This window comes from Plectropomus leopardus, chromosome 16 (assembly GCF_026936395.1).
Source record: "Plectropomus leopardus strain MGB_pleo_1.0 chromosome 16, ASM2693639v1, whole genome shotgun sequence".
NCBI lineage: Eukaryota > Metazoa > Chordata > Actinopteri > Perciformes > Serranidae > Plectropomus > Plectropomus leopardus.
Genome location: NC_142191.1, coordinates 6,910,888 through 6,930,373, shown reverse-complemented (window position 1 = coordinate 6,930,373; position 19,486 = coordinate 6,910,888). Strand labels below are relative to the sequence as shown.

Here is a 19,486-nt window from a genome sequence, read left to right as displayed (position 1 = left end):
GTTGTGTTTGTCTCACTGTGGTTATTGGGGTAATTTTTTTAGTCATATTGTGCCACTTATGTTATGTCTCCTTATAGTTGTCTTGTGTTTTGTTTTAGCAGACATTTGTGTTCCTTCAAAATAATTTTGTTGTCATGTTGTCTTTGAAGTAATTTTGAGTCCTTTAAAGTCATTTTGTGTCTTTGTGTAGTTATTTTGTGTCTCCTTCAGTGGTCATTTTGAGTTTTTTCCTGTACAGTACATTTTGAGTGACATTTTTCAAGTGAAGGTCGGGGGGGGGCTGAGATTTTGGGACCCCCAGCCTGTACCCATTGGCCAGTTCAGTAATCCATCAATGTATGCCATAGACCCAGTAAGCAAGAATGCTGGTCTTATTTCTAAATATTTTTTTATTACAAATTTGAATGCATTTCATAAAAAATGTAATAGTTACAAAAAGAGACATAAGTCAAACTCCCAGTGACTGTATATCACTCTTAATGGTTGTCAGTAGTTTTGTTTAAGCAGCTTTTGCAATGTAGACTAAGCCACACTGTGGCCTACATTAAGTCCATTAATTAACTTGTGTTGACCAGTTAATGCTGTTTATGAAATGAGAGTTGTATTAAAGTGAAATGTCTATTCGAAAAAGCAACATAATTACAAAAATAAACATTAAGAAAGCTGGACATTGTTTTTTAGTCAACTTCCTCCATTCTTGATGTGTCATCATCTCCTTCCAAGACTGGCATGTCTTCATCGGCAGGCTGAATGAGGTCCTCAACTGCAGAATCATCATCATCAATGCCTGTGAATGAGAATGCATTGATTAGCATCCACAGTCATGCATTAAAAAAGAGACTAATTTCTTTAATGTCAGTTGTCATGAGGAGAAACATACCAAGACCAAGCTTGATCATTCTGTAGATGCGGTTTGCGTGTGTCTGTGGGTCCTCCAGTGTGAATCCTGAAGACAGCAGGGCAGTCTCGAACAGGAGGATAACCAGATCCTTCACAGCCTTATCATTCTTGTCAGCCTCTGCCTTCACCCTCAAGGTCTCAATGATTGGATGCTGGGGATTAATCTCAAGGTGCTTCTTAGCTGTCATGTAGCCCATGGTGGAGTTATCTCTCAGGGCCTGAGACTTCATGATCCTCTCCATGTTGGCTGTCCAGCCATAGGTGCTGGTGACGATGCAGCAGGGGGAAGAGACCAGGCGGTTGGAGACTGTAACCTATCAAAAATGAAATGTGTCATTTTCATGATCAAACAAAATTGCCTATAATATACTGCAAAAAGGGCTGATTGATATTGCCTTTAAAAAATACAAGAATATTTTAGGCGAAATTGCGATAGACTATATATATATCAATATTTTGAAATCTCTAAATTACTGTAGACCACTAATACTGTAACATAAATTTCTGTATAAAAATGTTACAATGGTGTTAATTAAAAACTGTTATAGTAAAATAAAGTACCGTCATGACAAAGTTAAAAGTACTTTTAGAAGGTATTTAAATAAAGACTGTTACAAAAAAAAGTAAGAAGAAGAAGTCCAGTCACCAGTTAGATGTTATCAGCTAGCTAAAATTGACGTGAATGTTTATATTAGATGTCTGCAACATAGTCTTTTTATATATCCCACAGGGAACAAGCGGCAGTACATCGAGTATTCCATATATTGCCCACCCCAACTGCATCATTAAAATAGATTAGATAATCATTCTGCGATATATTTTACCTTTTCAATCTTCTTGTCAAGGATGTCCTTCATGATCTTGCAAAGGCTTTCGAATTTATTTTTGAGCTCCTCCTGCTTCTTCAAGTCTTCCTCATCCTCAGGCAGCTCCAGGCCTTCCTTGGTAACTGACACCAGGTTCTTGCCATCATACTCCTTCAGCTGCTGGACACAGTACTCATCAATGGGCTCGATCATGTAAATGACCTCAAGACCGGCTTTGCGAAGGCGCTCCACGAAGGCAGAGTTAGCCACCTGGTCCTTGGTCTCGCCTGGAAAAGTTAATACAAATTCACTGAATAAAATAACTTCTGAGAAACTTTTGCAGGAAAATTATAAAAAGAAGCAAGTTGAATTGCTAACCTGTGATGTAGTAGATGTGTTTCTGGTTGTCCTTCATGCGTGAGACATAATCTTTCAGGGACACCACCTCATCTCCAGAGACGGAGGTGTAGTAGCGCAGCAGTTCGGACAGTTTCTTCCTGTTCTGAGAGTCCTCGTGGATGCCAAGCTAAAAGAGGAAACATTAACCATATAAAATTTTCTAGCTGAAGGGTTAGAGTTAAAGACATAGCCGACATTCAGATGGATGCCTACCTTGATGTTCTTGGAGAACTGCTCGTAGTACTTTTTGTAGTTGTCCTTGTCCTCGGCGAGCTCGGTGAAGAGCTCCAGGCACTTCTTGACCAGGTTCTTGCGGATGACTTTCAGGATCTTGCTCTGCTGCAGCATCTCTCTGGAGATGTTCAGGGGCAGATCCTCAGAGTCCACCACACCCTTGATGAAATCTGAATAAAGACAATCAACACTGCTTAGCTTTCCAGATTTTTGAGAGCAGGAATGCATAGTTTTAAGACCATTAATACCTTAAATTGATTGGACGAACGAATTGTGTGTGAACGAATTGTGTTACTCACTGAGATACTCGGGGATGAGCTCATCGCAGTTGTCCATGATGAAGACCCTGCGCACGTACAGCTTGATGTTGTTCTTCTTCTTCTTGTTCTCAAAGAGGTCGAATGCAGCCCTCCTGGGTACGAAGAGCAAGGCACGGAACTCCAGCTGACCCTCCACTGAGAAATGCTACAAGAGACAAGAACGAAGTATGAATTCATTAGCTTAAAAAACACGACATTAAGCGATGACAAAAGAGGTAGTAAGGTGACACTTTGAGGCATCATCAGTACCTTGACTGCGAGGTGGTCCTCCCAATCGTTGGTGAGACTCTTGTAGAACTCTCCGTACTCTTCATTGGTGATGTCATCAGGGTTACGGGTCCAGATTGGCTTGGTCTTGTTCAGCTCCTGGGCATCGATGTACTTTTCCTTGACCTTCTTCTTCCTCTTGTTCTTGCCGTCCTTTGTGTCTTCATCCTCATCGGAGCCCACATCCTCAATCTTGGGTTTGTCCTTGTCCTCAGCGGCATCTTTCTCAACTTCTTCTTCCTTCTCTCCCGCCTCAAGGTCCACCTCCTTCTCCCTGGTCTTCTCCACCTTAAATTCATTGAAAGGGTGGTGGTTTAGGACTAAAGTGTGTCGATATTATTGGTTATCCTTATGTTTAACGATTATGAAAAAAGGAAGTTAGAACTTACATAAAGTGTAATAGGGTAGCCAATGAACTGTGAGTGCTTCTTGACAACTTCCTTGATGCGTTTCTCCTCACAGTACTCAGTCTGATCTTCTTTGAGGTGAAGGATCACTTTGGTGCCTCTGCCAATGGGCTCTCCTAAAAGCAGCAATAAAATCAATGATGAGAGATGAACTTGATAATGGGTCAAATTATTTCATCCTGCGTTAATGACAGCCTTGAAATTTACCATGGTCTGGTTTGACTGTGAATGAGCCACCAGCTGCAGACTCCCAAATGTACTGCTCATCATCATTGTGCTTGGTAATGACTGTCACCTTCTCAGCCACCAGGTAGGCAGAGTAGAAACCCACGCCGAACTGACCGATCATGGAAATGTCGGCTCCAGCCTGCAGGGCCTCCATGAAAGCCTTAGTGCCAGACTTGGCGATTGTGCCCAGATTGTTGATCAGGTCGGCCTTGGTCATGCCGATACCTGTGTCAATCAGGGTCAGGGTGCGAGCGTGCAGGTCGGGCCTGACTTCGATCTTCATCTCCTTGCAGGACTCAAGTCTGCTGGGGTCGGTCAAGCTTTCATATCGGATTTTGTCCAAGGCCTGTCCAGAAGGGATAATTTTGTTAATTTGTTTGTATACATTTTGCCTTCGCACAGGAGATTTAGAGTCCCACAGGCTCTATTGAACAGATTGAAAAACTCCTTTGTTCCTCGGTCTGTCAACCTATCAAATGAAAGTATGGCTTCTAAGTAGTCTCAGGGTGCCTGGGTCAAACAATGACTGTAACAAGGAATTATAATTATGTTTCACTGCATCCACTTTTCATTATGTCTGATGTGAGAGTAGGGTTTGTTTGTTTTGGTTAAATGTTGTTTTGTATTTTTCTAATTTTGTGTATTTATGAAATACACATAAATGTGAGGGCTGACATTTGAAAAACAAAGGAACTTCTGTGATAAAGTGCTGATTTTACTTACATCTGAAGAGTTGGAGATGAGCTCTCTAAGGAAGATCTCTTTGTTGGAGTAGAAAGTGTTGATGATCAGGGACATAAGCTGAGCAATCTCAGCCTGGAAGGCAAAAGTCTCCACGTCCTCCTCCATAACGTTTCCAGAAGCAGGCATCTAAAAGAAAGCATGTGTTATATTATGCGATTGAAGATTGTGCTTTTTATGCTTAAACATTCTGTTTTTCTCTAAAATAAAATGTTAGTTTTATTGTAGACATCTGCTGTTACACTTGAAATCTGTCTTCCCCCCACCCCTCCCCGTTAAAGGCAGCCTCGTGGCATGAGGCGAGTATTGCAGATGGTGGACGAACACATGTTCATCCTGTCAATCAAAGACTTGCAATTTGCCACATGGGTGGAGTTCTGATGCTTGTCCCAACCCCCTAAGATTTTACCATGTCTCATTCAACACCTTTACACCAAAGGAATTAAAAGCAGCTACGATGGAAGAAAACTATCTTTTCATCATAGAACAGTAATGATCTTTTATCCTTGTTTCATTTAAAACAAAAGAATTCTGTGTTGCAGTAACATTTTTTCACTTCCTTTTTTAAATTCAGGATCATAGGCCATACAGAAGTTGGTATATATGTGATTCCACTACATTCAAATATGATTACTGTAGTTTTTTTTATATTTTACTGTCCTAAGTTGTTAAATTGCTGTATCTGTTCTTTATGCCAGCCGGTTTTCTGGCTCATCCGCCATTGCTCTCACACTCAGGGTCACCCTGCTTGCCATGTGCATGTTACAGCCTCACTAGGATACCGATGGCCAGTGTACGTTTGCTCATAATTGTGCAATTGTTTTATTTCCATGTATATTATTTGAGCTAAGTATTCTCGCTGTTCTGCCTGTGCTCCTACATTTAAGCAATCAATGTAATATAATATTTATTGTACCTTTTTATTTTCCCTATCTAAATTGCGATGCAGAAAGCATTGCTTGATTTAAGGTGTTGCAGTCTTACCTTGAATAAAATCTTTTCCTACAGTCGCTTCTTGATAGTCGTCAAATGTATCACTGAGCTTGTCTTCTCTTCTCAAAGAGTTCCAAGTGCGTGTCTTGCTGCTTGTCCTGTAGGCAGTAAGTCTCTCTCTGTGTGTTCAAGTGACTCTATGCAGACCCCACGTCATGCCGGTGTCTTTTTATACTACAGGGGTGGTTTCTCGAAGCTCCCATTCAGAAGCTTCCAGAAGATACTACATTAAGAGGGGGTGTTGAGAAAAGGCTGGGAAAGGGGGGTGGCAGCGACAGAGACACCAGAGCCCTAAGTTTATGTGCCCTTATAGGGGTGCAGAGTCACAAGGAGTGCCTGTCACTCACACCGAGAGCTTTCCTGATAGCCCGACTGGCTCTCAGGCCCCATACCCCCCATCGTAAGCGTCACAGCTGTGCTCTGCCTGTGCTATCAGCTGCTGTTGAGGTGCCTCATTGGACACATACCATAAGGCTTCCTATGGAAGGCAGGCATGTTTCTTTTTTTGGCGTGCCAGATTGGGGTGAAACCCAGAGATTTCACAGAGAAGCAAAGACACACAGTAAATGAATTTTTGAGTGTATATGAGTTTATGTCATGTTTTTAAAAAATAGATAATATGAACAAACTTTATTGTAACTGTTGGACTAAAATTCTTGGCAAAAGGGGCCACCAACTAGAAATTTCCAGAACTTTCAGCCGCATCTAGTTGCCTCCATCACATGGATTTTGCACACAGAATCAGCTAACATGAAGATGTTTTAATAGTTCATTGGCCACAGTTGGAAAAGTTAAATTAGCAGGCCCTGGTCTGATGACCCAATGTTAGGGAGATTTTGACTTCTATAGTTTAGCAATGTAAGTCCTGATCTGAGGCTTTTACATGTGTGCCTTGAGCTGATCAAAATAATTTTAAAATGTATTGTAAAATGGCCTGAGAGCCACTAAATTAATTACTTTCGATGTCATTTCTATGTAATTCTAGTCTATGTTTAAGTATTCTGTCTCAGTTGAAGGAAACAAAGCGAGAACAGTTTTGTGATATGGTTGTTAGAATATAATTGTCAAAATAGGGCAATATATTGATATTATATCTGTATTGTTATACGAGACTACATTGTCTTAGATTTTTGATAATATTGTTAGTTTTGTCTTTTTCTTGCTTTAAAGGCTGCTTTACAATAAAGTGATGTAATTTCCTGAACTCACCAGACTGTTCCATTATTTTCCTTCACCCACTTAATCATTATATCCACATTATTTATGACTTATCTCAAAAATATCTTGTGAAAACACCAATAGTGAACTCTACAAAGTCATCGCAATATCGATATTGGGGATATTTTCTAAATAATATCAATGATATTTATTTTTTTCCATATTAAGTCAAAACTAGCTTCTTTGACACATGTGACATGTAGCTTGGCGAACCAAGAGTGTTACATATGAAATTGTAACTACACATATTTATGATTAGCAAATTTGAAAAAACATGATATTTTGACAAGAGCTAAAAGAGCCACAAGAGAGGAGAATAAGGTGCAAACTCAGTATACAGTATATACTGTAGTCTGTCTGCTATCAGTTATCATAAACCCTGGATCTTCAATAGAGGGTTGTGACCCCTTGGGGGTCCTCAGAGTAATTGAATTATTGTTTGATAATTTAAAACATGTCCTAAATACACATTAATATGCTTCCAACATATTAGTACAAATAAATTCATAAAAAAAGAAAAAAAGTAGATTACAGCACAGTATTAAAACACAATGTATATACATATGAATCTGATAATAATTATTTTAATAGCTTAGTATTGTACGTACCATAAAAGAATATGTTTATAATCTGCATTTTAAGCAGCCCTACATGATATTTTAGGTCCAGTTTTATAAGCAACTCAATTTTGGGGTGGCAGTAGATCATTTGGCTTGGGAACTGGAGGGTCACCATTCAAGCCCCTCTACAGACCAAATACAGAGTGCGGATTGGCAGCTGGAGAGGGGCCAGTTCGCCTCCAGGGCACTGCTGAGGTGCCTTTGAGCAAGGCAATGAACCCCCAACTGCTCATCCATGGGCAGCCCCCTCACTCTGACATCTCTCCATTTAATGCATGTGTTTAGGTCCTGTTTGTGCATGTGTGTGTGTTATCAGGCCTGTGTGTATCTATATGTATGATCAACCCTCAGGGAAAAATTAAGTATCTTATACAAAATAACTGTATGTCGTGGGAGTTCCCTGCTCTCACTTTCCTTCAGCTAAGGGTTTTTTGGCCTGAAACACATTGAAGACTCCTGCCATCAGGGTACTCAAATGTTGGACAACACAATATACAGTAAATAATATACCTTGTATATGTTAAAATACTAGAAGTCTGTAGTCCAGTCTGGGTGTCAGTGACTGTAGCTGACCAGAGGATGGCAGTGCATCACATTTGCTACAGATCTGTTATGCAATAAATGTTTCCACACTACTAGAAGCTGACTGTCAGTGTAACTGAGAAACTGTTGCAATCACTGTAAGGTGATATTTTCTGAAGGAGGGAACCAGATTCTCCATAGGTTAAATAGTTTGCTGCACTAAGTCCACACGTGTGTGAACTGAGCATTACACACGATGTTCCTGGAATTCAGAGCTATATGGTGGCAGTCTGTATGCTAGGATGTCCATGATCGGATATCCTTATTTTAACATTTTGATAACAGCAAAGTGAAGAAATTCACACCACAAAAATCCAAATAATTTACATGGTGAAATTATATAAAATCTATATACACAAATCTATATATACAAATACACAGATACTCTGCCCATGGTTGATAGCTCCACAGGATACAATATATTTGGCATGAAATAGATATTTTAAAACACATATAAACATTCATATATAATAATAATAGTGGATTTAAGCAAGAAAAAACATTAAATAGGCACAATTTATCTGTAAGGCAGGAATACTCAGTGTGTTTTGCTTGGGGGGCACTTTTGTAAGATGACAGTAGGCCAGTAGCCACATAATATACGTTAAAATATATAAATATGTTTCTAGGATTTTAGGATATTTCTCAGAATTAACATTTCTAGGATGTTTGCAGGATTTTATGATATTTCTCAGATTTTATGACATCCATAGGAACTTTTGTAGGATTTTAGGACGCTTCTGGGATATTAGAATATTTCTATGGTTTTAAGACGTTTATTGGATTTTAGGACGTTTCTAAGATTATAGGACATTTCTTGGATGTTAGGGCATTACTGGGATTTTAGGACATTTTTAGAATTGTATAACACTATGACAGATTTTAAGACATAATATTTTAAAACATTTCTCCGAATGTCAGGGTGTTTTGAAGCCTATTTTTACATTTATACACGGTTTATTTTCCTGGTTTTGTCTCACATGACTGTGTACTCTGTACGCATGGCTGCAGGACTTCTACGTTCCGACGCATGCGCCGTCGCTAACATCCGGGGCTCGGACAAGGATGAACGCCAATTTCCAAGATGGCGGCGGAGGGAGGAGGGAAGGAGATGAACGAAATTAAAACTCAATTCACCACCCGAGAAGGCGTCTACAAACTCCTCACTCACTCCGAATACAGCCGCCCGAACAGGGTGCCTTTCAACTCGCAGGGCTCCAACCCCGTCAAGGTCTCCTTCGTCAATGTGAACGACCAGTCCGGCAACGGCGACAGGATCTGTTTCAATGTGGGCCGGGAACTCTACTTTTATATCTACAAAGGCGTGAGAAAGGTAAACAATACTGACTGCAGACACCGACACCGAGCTGTCCGGTAGCTGCCCGGTGATCTGCCGTCCGTTACCGAGCTGTACCCGGACTGTCAGCCCCGTTAGCTGCTGTCATTGAAGTGCGCAGATTGTGAGGACCAGGCCATGTAGCAGACCTGGCTAAGTTAGGAGCTAATTAGCATTCTTCGCTAACGTCGCCACAGTTTGTTGTTTGTTTGTTTTTTGCCTCGGTGAGACTTGGGTCGGAGATGTTTGAGCTGTCAGTCTGTGTTAGTTTGTGACATGAGCTAAATGACACGAGCTTGTCATGTCTCGTGTTGTGTTTGTTTATGCTCCTTATGTACATGCTAAAGCTACATAACAGTGGAAAGTTGTGCTTAGTTACCAGCAGGATCAACTTTGTCTTATACATCTAACTTTATTGTTGTGTCAGTAAGGAGTGTTTTTTTTAACATATATATATATATATATTTATTTATTCGTGATGTAATGGTGAGTGCACTTCACTGTCAGGAGTCTGGATGTGATGTAATATGATCCACTGTTTGGATGAACACAGTGATGATGTCATTGCAGCAAGCCACGTTTGGGCTTGTTTAGCAGGCATGGTGACTGTGACAGGGAGTGATTGTGCTGTTTATGTCCCCGAAACAGCTACAGAATACGGTCACTAGAAAGTCTGCAGGTATTTCTCCAGTTGAGGTGCTCTCAGTAAAATAGGAGAGAAAGTTGTGTTTGGGTACAGGGTAAGCAGGGTATTTGATTTTTGATTATGCAAATATATGCATTAGTGTATCAGTTTGTAGTAGCCCCATCTGTTTTATTCTATTATTTTTTTAATGCAAGTAATCACCTGAATATGACATCATGTTTGATTCATTTTTAGGACAATTTCATATAATACAACAGTCAGTTAAGCAACAGAATGAAAACATGATATACTCTTCTTTCAATTTTCTAACTTTACAATTGTCTTGTTTCAAACACTACCAGTATTGCACCTGAATATGTACAAAGTTATGCTGCCTTACATCAGCCACCGACAAATTTCCAAAGTGTTACAGCAATCTTGTCTTAATTTTGTCTAACACCAATCTTAATGTGCCAACATAATCAGTCATGTTTAATATCATTATAAGTTTTAGTCCTGACTCATGCAAATACTAAGTTTAATGATGTGAACACTGTCAACAGTAGATAGCTGCGCTCTCTCCAGCACCAAACGCCAAACTGGGAAGATGAAGGGGACACCAGCGAGGTGCAAGAATGTGAAAAGGTCTCTGTTCTCTCGTACTGTGGAAGAAACTGGTGGAGTTGTAGAGTGAACAAACCATTTTAGTCAATAGTCAATGTTATGTCATATTTCCTTGTTGGTATAATATCTTTCAACTAAAATCTCTACTTGTGATAAATGAATAGATGTACTCAGTTCTGCATTTCTGCTCCTTTGAGTTTTCCTCAAAAACATGCATTTCCTGCTGATTTAGAAAAAGCTGTACGTTTAAAACACGTGTTTCATCTTAAAGTACACCCCTAAAAATCCCTGTGGGAAATATCGCAGTCTTTCGCATTGTAGTCATCCCTCAATTTGACAGTGCATTGATGATTGAAAAACGATATGTTGTGCAGCCATATTTTCAATTAACTGTCATGGATATTTGCATCGTGCTGTGCTATTTAAAACCCCGATCACATCCTTTGAATGCACGACGCATTTGTTTATCCATATGTCAAATACGACACAGCAGAAGAAGTGTTGTTTACCTTGGTGATGTTCTGGCAGTTTGCCCCAAATTGTAATGAGCGCCTGTTCCCTGCAGCTCTTGATTTAACCAGCTCACTGTGACTGCATCTTCTTGTACTCCACCTTTCTTAAAATATTTCAAATTGGTCTGTTGACAAAAAAACTAAAGAAGCGTGTCTGTCTATCTGTAGATTTGAAGATCAAGTTTGCTCGGTCTCTAACATCTAAGGCTTCATTGCAGATCTGCGAGCACAGAGAATACAGAGACTATTATCTGTTAAATTAAAGTGTCATGCTGCCTCATTGTTGATGGGGATTATTGGACAAGCTGTCCACATTAGTATGTGAGCCCCACTCACTTATCTCTATACATTCAGCCCGTCATATTAACTTTAATGATGTTTTTTTGCCTTTAATTCAACTATTTGTAAAATGGTAGCCAGCAGGGGAAGCTTTGCATTATGTTGATGTAGCACTTGACATGTTTAAGTCTACCAAAGAATCAGAGCAGCCTCACTTTGACAACACGGACAGCCTTTTTAATGAAATCCCAGAAGCTTTCTATCTGCCTGCTTTTAATGAAAGTAAACAGACCACAAGAGACTTGCAGCTATAAAGCATAAAGCCATTGCAAACATCACGTTTTCACTGGTCCAACACCAGATACATTTCCTGCCAGGTTCCCAGCTCTGCTCACTAGGTCTGTTATCTTTTAACTTTTAGGCCTACTGCAGGTTTAGCTGATAGTCTTCCATTGACCTACAGTAATGAATTGTTAAGTGATGTATAGTGTCAGTTTTGGGTGTTTATTTTACACAATAAGGAGTCAAAAAAGCATGCAGGATGAAACGTTTGTCATATGGTACGCACTGGAAAACAGATTACTTCATTTTAATTTTATTAAATCTTCAAAGTGTCAGGTTTGGTTTTAACCGAGTTGTGTTGTCAGCTGCCTGTTGGACGACAAACTAAACTGTATATAGTCTGCCTGGGCTGTTCTTCCTCTCTATTTTTGGATAATGACTTTCCATGTGTCACAATTCATTACTATCATGCACCAGGAACATTGGGTTGGCACTTTGTAGACAGACACAAACAAAGAGTAGATAGCAGCCAGCAGTGCTTGAGATATTTGTCCACAGCTAGTATTTAGAGACTTTAGTTATATATTTTAAAAAATGGCTTTTTCTGAAGACTAAACATTTAATTGGTTCAATTCTGATCTGGGATAAGTTGTCCCCTGATGGTGAATGAAATAATCAAATGCAATCTTAGACTTGATGTGTTTTTTTCACTGCAACTTAAAGTGACATTTCCGCCCAAAAATCCTCTTAACCTGTGGTGCTTTTTATCAATCTAGATTTGTTTTTCTGTGAGTTGCAGAGTGTTGGACATATCAGCTGTAGAGATGTCTGTCTTCTTTTAGATCTAAGGGGACTAGATGGAACTCAGCTTGTGGTGTTCAAAGTGCCAAAAAAGACATTTGAAAAACTCAACAGCCATATTTCTTTCTAGAGATCATACTCTGGTTACTGAAAATAATCCACAGACCTTTTTGTGAGCAGTTTCATGCAGGAACTAATTTCTTTCTAGCAAATCACATCCAAAAATCAGATCACCATGCAGAAGGAAACGTGCATCTACTGTTTTAGTTCAGCCGAGGGGGACGTCATCAGTGTTAAGATCTCGCGCTGTCACGATCAGAAGCTTTTTCCCATGAGGTGATGCACGCCTCTGTGCTGTGTGGTGATACAGTTGTCGGGTGTAGTTCAGAAGAAAGAAAATAGCTCCTACCTGGGTCATGATTTCTGGAAACAGACACTGCTGTTGACTTTTTCAAATGTATTTTTTGGCACTTTGAGCACCACAAGCCCAGTGACATCTAGTTGTATTATATTGGAGAGAAGGCAGACATCTCTACGACCAGTTTCTTCAACACTCTCACACCAAAACAATAAGAGGAAGAGGGAAAATATGTATTTTTGATTTGGGGATGACCTGTCCCAAATAGATTTTCAGTCTTCTATACCAAAAATCTTTGGAAAAAAGCTGTAAGATAAACAGAAGTGATGTGTTGTAGAGTGAATTATTAAAGGTCACCTTAGAGGAAATTTCTATGTCCGAAATTTAGTTTATATAAACAAAGTAAATAGAGGCCAAGTCAAGTGTCTGTCACAATCAGAGCTGTTTCTGAGCAGGGTCAAAACAGCTGATTTGTGTGTATTTCTCTTTGTTCTAGGCTGCCGATCTTAGTAAGCCCATAGACAAGCGGATATACAAAGGAACGCAGCCCACGTGTCATGACTTCAACCCCATCACAGCCACAGCGGAGAGCGTCTCCCTGCTGGTGGGCTTCTCAGCCGGCCAGGTGCAGCTCATCGACCCAATCAAGAAGGAAACCAGCAAACTCTTCAATGAAGAGGTCAGTTCAACTTAAAGACAGTGGAGACAACATTTAGAGCCTGTGTATAACTGGTATTAAGCCTTTATTTAAAATGGATACAACTGTATTTAATTGTGAGTCTGCACACGGTGATCTACACCACCCTGAGTTCCAACGGTCATGGAAAACCTGGAAATTTGATGTGTGTTATAAATGAAATAACATTAAGGTAACATAACAGCGAATTTATTTTCTGTAGCTGACGACGGAATATAGCTTCGATATGCATCAGTGTGTGACAACGTTTGGATTTGTTACTGTTTTATTTGTTCATCACAAAAGATTCTTGATTTTCTCGCTGCATTTAATCTCTCCCTTCACTAGGCACGTCAAATCGTTTTTAAAGCACTTTTGGCTCAGGGGAGGGGCATACAACTTTAAATGCCTGTATTTTGTATAGATTTTACTGATGATTTCTAAAGAAATCTTAAATATTTTTGCTTTTTTTTAAAAAAAAAATTTGGGGACGTGATTTTCTTTTGTATTTGATTTTTTGATTTTTTCGTCTTGTAAGAAAACATGTTTGAAAAGCATGCTTTCTTTAAAACCTGAAAATTTCAAATTTCTGAAAGTCGTTGAACACATCCTTGAGGATGCTAAAAATTATGTTCTAATAGTTAAAAGCTTACATGTGTGAAAAATACTGTGCGAGTGCAAACTTCCATGAAATGGGGGCGTTTTGGGTGATCGTTTAATCTTTTATTCAAAGCTGTCCACTTCTGATCGGATCACGCGAGATGCGTGTTAATACCAGGTATAAACAGGCTGTTAGTATCAGTTTTCCACTGTTGTAGTATTGCTACAGGCTGACCACTCTTTGTTTTCTCTGTTTCTTTGTCCTCCCTTCAGAGACTTATAGATAAGTCACGGGTAACGTGTGTACGATGGGTTCCCGGTTCAGAGAGCTTGTTCCTGGTGGCTCACTCCAGCGGCAGCATGTATTTGTACAACGTGGAAAACACCTGCGGCACCACGGCGCCTCACTACCAGCTCCTCAAGCAGGGTGAAAACTATGCTGTGCATACCTGCAAGAGCAAGTCGGCTCGCAACCCGTTACTGCGCTGGACAGTGGGTGAAGGGGCGCTCAATGAGTTCGCCTTCTCCCCGGACGGCAAGTTCCTGGCTTGTGCGAGCCAGGACGGCTTCCTTCGGGTGTTTGGCTTTGACGCCGCAGAGCTCCACGGGACAATGAAGAGCTACTTCGGTGGCTTACTGTGCGTGTGCTGGAGCCCGGATGGACGATATATCGTGGCGGGAGGGGAGGACGACTTGGTGACGGTGTGGTCGTTTTCGGACTGCAGGGTGATCGCACGGGGACATGGTCACAAGTCGTGGGTGAGTGTGGTGGCTTTTGATCACTGTACCACCAGCGTGGAGGACGGGGACCCCCCTGCTGAGTTCAGTGGTAGCGACGAGGAGTTTCACGAGCAGATTCACTTTGGCGCGGGCAGAGACAGAGCGAACAGCGCTCACTCTCGGCTCTCTAAGAGAAACTCTACAGACAGTCGGCCTGTTAGTGTGACCTACAGATTTGGCTCAGTGGGCCAGGACACCCAGCTGTGTCTGTGGGACCTAACGGAGGACATTCTCTTCCCTCATCTCCCTTTGTCCCGCACTAGGACTCACACTAATGTTATGAGTGCCACAAGCCCTCCAGCTACTGGACAAACTACGACTACTTCGACTACTACGACTACTACTACTGCTACTGCTACTGCTACTACTACTACTACTGTATCCACCACTAATCCCACCAACGGTAAAGACAATGGGAGCAATAGTAGCACCAGTGGCAACCCAGCTAACTCCCTCCCCAGCACGCTGCCGCGGTCCAACAGCTTGCCACACTCCTCCAACCCGACAGGGGGCAACACGCCCAACAGCCACACGGGCAACAGCAGCAGCACCAAGGGCAACAGCATCATCGACAGCGCTTTCATCGCCACTGGCGTCAGCAAGTTCGCAACGCTGTCGCTGCACGACTCGCGCAAGGAGCGCCACGAGAAGGACCACAAGCGAAACCACAGCATGGGCCACATCAGCAGCAAGAGCAGCGACAAGCTCAACCAGCTCAGCTCGTCGCGGACGGCGAAAGCGGAGGCGGCTAAGACTCTAGGCACGACGCTGTGCCCGCGCATGGAAGACGTGCCACTGCTCGAGCCGCTGGTGTGCAAGAAGATCGCGCACGAGAGACTCACTGTGTTAATCTTCCTTGAGGACTGTCTGGTAACAGCCTGTCAGGAGGGTTTCGTTTGCACATGGGCTAGGCCGGGGAAAGTGGTGAGTGACAGGCCTCACGAGGATACTGTCATGTGACACCTCTTAACTTTTGCATTTTCTCGCTGAATTCAGACGCAGTTAACGCCGCTGTGTGCAGGTTTTTTCAAGATTTACACTCAGCATTTTCATGGTTAATAGCACATCTTTTCCCAACAGTAAACCTCATGGCCTCACTAAAGAGTGCCCCAGGGATGACGTTTTTCTGTAGGCCAACCCGGAAGCTAACATCGCCCTGGTTCTCTCGTCAAAAGGCCGGTGGGATTTTTCCATTAGATTTTGCAGAAAATCAGCTCTGCGGTAAAAATACATTTATTATACTTAGCAAGCGATGTCCTGATCCAATCTCAAACATCGGATTAAGGTCGATCAAGGCATTTTTTTGATGAATCGGGATCAGGAATATTTAGTTATACTAAAAAACATAAAAAACTTATTTCTAAAAACACCACAAACAAAGCTCACAGCAACATATTGCATAACTTTGACAGCATTGCACAGCCTGTTGATTAATCAATTAAATTTCAACCATTAAATTAAATTCTTATTGACTGATTAATTGATTGTCGATCAATTGTTATCATCCCTACTAAAAAAAAAACAAACCATTGCCTTTGAGATGAGGGAACCGGAGGTGCTGAAATGCTGACAGATTCCCGGGTTTTAGGACTCATTCCTGGGCTTCTCTGTTCTGCCTCTTTTGATGCATTCACTGTTGTTTGTTATCAATGTGTGTTATCTGTCTCTCCACAGGGACTGCTATCATCTCAAAACAACCCAGCCAACTCCCCCAGTGGAACAGTAGTATAGCCCCAGTGCTGGTGCTGCTAATGACAGCTCCATGCAACAGAGACGGGGGGGATGACCAAGGCCAAGGCCCCTGCAGCAGCTTCTTCACACACTGTCACACACCACATGACCTCCAGTGTCACCTTCATTCTCGTCACTACAACTACCCCAGATGCTCTCTTTGTGTGTAGTCACCGACGTTTGGCCAAGCCAGGGTTAGAAACTTGACGCCCCTTTTGTGCGGGGGTTAAATAACAAAGGGTGCTATTGGAAGTAAGATGGCAAGCTTTAAATCGTCCAGGAGGTTTATGAGAGGCATCGACTGGTTCACATTTCCATCTTGTCTAGTCTGAATATAACAAACTCGAGTACCCAATCCTTTGTGCCTGTAGATCTGTAAAGACTAGATGCCTCAACGTTTTCGTCTGGGTTGTAATTCAGATGTTTTTCCCCCATATTTTGTTTTTTCACACATAAAGGGAATAAGAAGAGGGATTGTTTCAGAGCAGCAACGCAAAGTCTCTTTTCATTTTTCACTTCCTGGGCGATTCTCCTGCTCAAGAGAGCTTTTTACTTCCTGTACAAATATTTTAAAGGAATAGTTCAGATTTTTCAAACTGGGGTTGTATGAGGTTGTTTTCCATAGTCGGTGTGTTAACATGCACAGTGCAACATGGAAGATGAAGCTGCGTTTCCATCAAAAGATTTTGGTGTAGTACCTTTGGAAACAAAAGTAACACAAACGAACAGATACCTACACACTAGATCTGTTTAGCGTTTCCTGCCTGTGGGCGAGGTTGTTGTCACCAGCGGCTTCGCCCAGCAGCAGTGGGTGTATTTCCTTGTTCTCCGGTGATTCAAGTGAAGTTTGCACCCTGTTTGTCTTCCACAGAACAGGACTGCAGGCTGGAGTTAGAGTCAACTGGATATCTAAAAATAGCAGATCCAAGCACTGACTCAGTGTCAGGTAAGAGCAGGGGTTTAGTGTTGCCGGTACGCATAAGAACGAATTTCTTTTATACGCTTAAAGGTCCACTCATTACTAAAAGTGAATGTCATCTAAGAGAGATAATAAAAACAAATGCAATAATAACAATAATAATAATATATTATTATTATTTTATTGGTCCTTAAAAAGTCATGGAATAGTTTTGAAATATTGTAAAAAAAAAAATAAAACCGATTTCTGATGTGAAGCTGAAGCTGTTACATCGCTCTCTTCAAAGCCAGACTCCATTGAGAAAAATGATAATTTAACATCTGTGAACACAGGAGCTTCTGGTCTGCTGCTGCCTCGATCAGTTATTTTGTTTGTGTTATTGTGTGACTTAAGTGTTTAAAAGGGTCAGTTCAGATTCACCAAAATCACACAATAACACAAACTAACTTACTAAATGAAGCAGCAGTACACCAGCAGCTCTTGTATTCAGTAAGATAAAATTACTGTTTTGCTAAATGGAGTCTGGTGTCTTTGAAACTGAAGGAGATTATGGCTTTCCTTGTAGAATATATCAATACAGTGTACAAGATTTTTTTTTTTTTTAAAGCTGGGACTTCTTTTAAGTAGCTAAAATATGTTTTCTTGCCAGCCCCCATCCACAGCAGTACATTACTTAGCTTCTGCGTCAGACTCCATCCTGCTTCTCCAAACTGAGAGCGTACCGACTGACATAAACTGCTTGTAATACACTGACTGTGGATAATTACCTTGTACAATTCCACTTCAAGAAAACTGAACTATCCCTTTAATTAGTGGTATCACACTTTAAAGTGTATTTGCACAGATTTTGTTTTTTTTTCCCATTTTGAATTCATGGTGGTGGACACACAAGCAAAAGACAGCTTTGGAAGCACTTGGGGAAACGGCTCATTATTGCCCTCTGTCTCAACGCTGGATGCTGCAATCATAGTTTTTTATATGGAAAAAAAATTGTTTGCACTTAATAGTTTGTTAGAGGAGAATGGCTTTACATTTTTGGAGTGTGTAAGGACTCCTTGACAAGGTTGAAATATAAATAGAATTAAAAGAAAAAAAAACCTTTGTATCTATTGAACATTTATTTTAATATTGTTTCAGATGACATGGGCTCTGTATTATATGTAAATATTGTACTTCAATGATTTATGGGTGAAATGATCATTATTACCTTAGATCCTCATTTCAGAAAATAGTGATATTTCTAATACAGAAGATCTATACCTAATATTAAAAATGAATCTTGAATATGCAGGTGTTTTTTTTCTGTTGTACATAAAGAGAATTCAGGTGTATTTTTATTAATGAAACATTTGGTATAGGAGACGTCTATAAAATCCTCTTATCTAACAGGTAGTGCTGAATGCTAGCTCGCCTGTTGCTGCAGATTTACTTTTTAGGCAGGTAGGCGCAGACGCAGCGGCCTCGTTCAGCCATCACTCCGAGCTCAGGTAAACCACAGGAAGACTAACGCTGGCATAGTTCCCCTCACTAGTCCCCATCCATCAACATGTGTGTGAATTCACTTTAACTAACAAATAAGACTGACTACATGTTCTGCAGATGGGGCTGTCCTGTTTCTGTGAGTAATAATTTACTGAACTGATGCTGAACTTGTGAACAAACACTTTTGACACTGTGTTGAATACCGACTGACTTGACGTCAGCACTTGATGATGGTGTAAGTGCTTGAGGTGAGCGTGTTTTTACCCACATAGGAAGACTGAGGATATTAACAGTGGGAGCCTTTTTCCTCCATGTGACGCCTATTAAAAACAGCTTTGACATATTACATGTTCCATTTGTGTCGTTTTATTAAGTGTGCGTACTCACCGCATGAATCGATGTCTTCATGTAGCTCCGTCTTCATTATATGCTTCCCTCCACAGGAGGTCAGAGGTCAGCACGCAACATGCATTTATTAGTATTCTGCTGACAGACAACAAAACACTGATTCAAATCCCTCTACTGGCATTTATTTAGCTCAGCCAGTGTGTGCCAGCATTTAAACCTTTCACCTGTGATTGTATAACATCAAGCTGAAATGAAAGAAAGGTCATAGGTCAGTGATGGTGTTTAAAGCGCCAGATTTTGGTGTCGGTTTTATTGCAGTGAATGGGGGGGCGGCAAATCTCACTTTCACCCATCGTGTCCTTGCACTCTCAACGTCGAAGGGAAAATCCTTCCATCAGATTAACCCTTTGAAACCTGA

General features: G+C 40.9%; 2 protein-coding genes across 2 annotated transcripts; one reads left to right on the top strand and one right to left on the bottom strand.

Moving 5' to 3' along the window:
- Positions 1 to 371: 371 nt before the first annotated feature.
- On the bottom strand, positions 372 to 5,458 carry LOC121955148 (heat shock protein HSP 90-alpha 1). Its single transcript, XM_042502970.2, has 11 exons — positions 5,287 to 5,458; positions 4,285 to 4,431; positions 3,541 to 3,907; positions 3,316 to 3,449; positions 2,909 to 3,214; positions 2,639 to 2,804; positions 2,319 to 2,509; positions 2,085 to 2,232; positions 1,725 to 1,993; positions 881 to 1,214; positions 372 to 787 (listed from the first exon to the last, which is right to left on the bottom strand). Exons 2-11 carry the CDS (start codon positions 4,429 to 4,431, stop codon positions 678 to 680), a joined length of 2,172 nt encoding a protein of 723 aa, XP_042358904.1. The 5' UTR covers positions 5,287 to 5,458; the 3' UTR covers positions 372 to 677.
- Positions 5,459 to 8,743: 3,285 nt separating this feature from the next.
- wdr20b (WD repeat domain 20b) lies at positions 8,744 to 19,066 on the top strand. The gene is made up of 4 exons (XM_042503424.2): positions 8,744 to 9,048; positions 13,029 to 13,211; positions 14,082 to 15,512; positions 16,263 to 19,066. Exons 1-4 carry the CDS (start codon positions 8,800 to 8,802, stop codon positions 16,317 to 16,319), a joined length of 1,920 nt encoding a protein of 639 aa, XP_042359358.2. The 5' UTR covers positions 8,744 to 8,799; the 3' UTR covers positions 16,320 to 19,066.
- The last annotated feature ends 420 nt before the right edge of the window (positions 19,067 to 19,486 follow it).

Excerpts from the sequence above, each read along its gene's own strand:
- LOC121955148 (XM_042502970.2), bottom strand. The coding sequence starts at position 4,431 with ATGCCTGCTTCTGGAAACGTTATGGAGGAGGACGTGGAGACTTTTGCC. Across the intron at positions 3,450-3,540 it reads CACAGTCAAACCAGACCATG|GAGAGCCCATTGGCAGAGGC; the intron begins GTAAATTTCAAG and ends TGCTGCTTTTAG. Across the intron at positions 2,805-2,908 it reads AGGACCACCTCGCAGTCAAG|CATTTCTCAGTGGAGGGTCA; the intron begins GTACTGATGATG and ends TGTCTCTTGTAG.
- wdr20b (XM_042503424.2), top strand. The coding sequence starts at position 8,800 with ATGGCGGCGGAGGGAGGAGGGAAGGAGATGAACGAAATTAAAACTCAA. Across the intron at positions 13,212-14,081 it reads GCAAACTCTTCAATGAAGAG|AGACTTATAGATAAGTCACG; the intron begins GTCAGTTCAACT and ends TCCTCCCTTCAG. Across the intron at positions 15,513-16,262 it reads GGGCTAGGCCGGGGAAAGTG|GGACTGCTATCATCTCAAAA; the intron begins GTGAGTGACAGG and ends GTCTCTCCACAG.